The sequence below is a fragment of the Nicotiana attenuata genome, unplaced genomic scaffold, assembly GCF_001879085.1.
Source record: "Nicotiana attenuata strain UT unplaced genomic scaffold, NIATTr2, whole genome shotgun sequence".
Taxonomy (NCBI): domain Eukaryota; kingdom Viridiplantae; phylum Streptophyta; class Magnoliopsida; order Solanales; family Solanaceae; genus Nicotiana; species Nicotiana attenuata.
Window position 1 is genome coordinate 104,017 of NW_017673337.1, and position 1,488 is coordinate 105,504.

The window sequence follows — 1,488 nt, forward strand, 5'->3', positions numbered from 1 at the left end:
ATCTGAAGAAATTAATATTGTGGACCGTAAAAAAAGACAAAAAAAAAAACAATTAAATTGAACGGTGGAAGTATCAAACAAAGTTAACTCGATGCTTATTCTAATGGAAAGATACTATAATATATAAATGAAAGTGCACGTAATTTTTGCTAACACCAGAATTAGTTAAGAAAAAAGTGAAGATAATAAAGACAACATAATTTATTTATTTATTTTTTTTTTTTTTGTATATATACATAGCAAGGAGAGTAAAGATACTAAAAAGACAACATCAAAGATAAAGAACCTCTTCCTCTTCCTTTTCTTCCTTCATCAAAAATCAATGGCTTCTACTCTTACTACTACTACTCCTCCTCCACCATATGATGCTGAAGATCAAAGTGACACCACATTCTCAACCCCAGTTTTCCGGCCGACGACTCGCCGGAGTCCATCTCTCTCCTCTTCTCCATCTCACTCTTCCAACTCTTCCTTTGGTTCATCACTCTCTTTTCATGATCTTGATAATTCCCCCTTTAGCCCAACTACTCCTCTTCAATTCTCAAAAGGGGTACCTTTTTCTTGGGAGCAAATTCCTGGTATACCAAAACAAAAAATTTCCAGGAAAAATAACTCTTCTTTAGGCCAACTTCTTCCATTGCCACCACCAGCTGGAAATACTATACCAAATTCATCCAAGAAAAATAGTTTTTTTGATGAGTTTTCTCCCAAAAAATGTGCTAGTGAAAGCTTCAGAAAAGATCCATTTTTTGCAGCATTTGTGGAATGTTCCAAAGATGATATTCAACAACAATATGATAAGAGTTTTGGTCATGGCATTTGGAAAAGTTCTTCAAAGGTACCATCAATAAGAAGTTTAAGTGATAGATTTGGATTCATTAGCATGTATTCTTCTTGCAAAACCACTTGTACTGTTTCTGAATCCATTGTTTATCTTCCAAGATCAAGAAATTATCGTCGGAGCTAGTCATGATAGGTTAAATATTTAAGTCTTACTATTTCGTGTTCGTGTTCTATGTTCTCATGAAAATTAAACCTATGGTCTCTTTTTCTGTTTTACTTTTTACTTGTGATTTTTATCTTTTTTGGATTTTATGTAATGCAACGTGAGGACAAGTCACTATGTTTGTCCTGAATTAAATATGGACTAGTACAATTATGGATATGTTATTTATTTTTGGGTACTCTGTGTGTGCTTGTGTAGTTGTCTGTGGTTGTTTCAATTGTTTTAACAGGAATAATTAAGTGTCAAATTGGTTTGTTTAATGTATTAAGTTTAAATTTTCGTCATATATTCATACAATCTTGTATGAAAATCCTACCTTCTGAATTCCATGTGACGATTTCATGGCATTATTGAGTAAAAGTCACATAATTAAGCCCCATGTGAAAATTTTGTATTTTGGAATAACTTTGGACCAAAAAACAATACATAAGAGGACACACACACTCAACCACTCGCTCTAAGTGCTAGACTTTAAAAGAATT

The 1,488-nt window shown here is 32.9% G+C and overlaps 1 protein-coding gene across 1 annotated transcript; it reads left to right on the plus strand.

Annotated features, from left to right (window-relative positions):
- The first annotated feature begins 262 nt into the window (after positions 1 to 262).
- Positions 263 to 1,184, plus strand: LOC109216088. Its single transcript, XM_019380219.1, has one exon. The coding sequence runs from the start codon at positions 323 to 325 to the stop codon at positions 965 to 967; it is 645 nt and encodes a 214-aa protein (XP_019235764.1). The 5' UTR covers positions 263 to 322; the 3' UTR covers positions 968 to 1,184.
- The last annotated feature ends 304 nt before the right edge of the window (positions 1,185 to 1,488 follow it).

Bases quoted from the DNA above. Each gene is read 5' to 3' on its own strand.
- LOC109216088 (XM_019380219.1), top strand. From the start codon at position 323: ATGGCTTCTACTCTTACTACTACTACTCCTCCTCCACCATATGATGCT.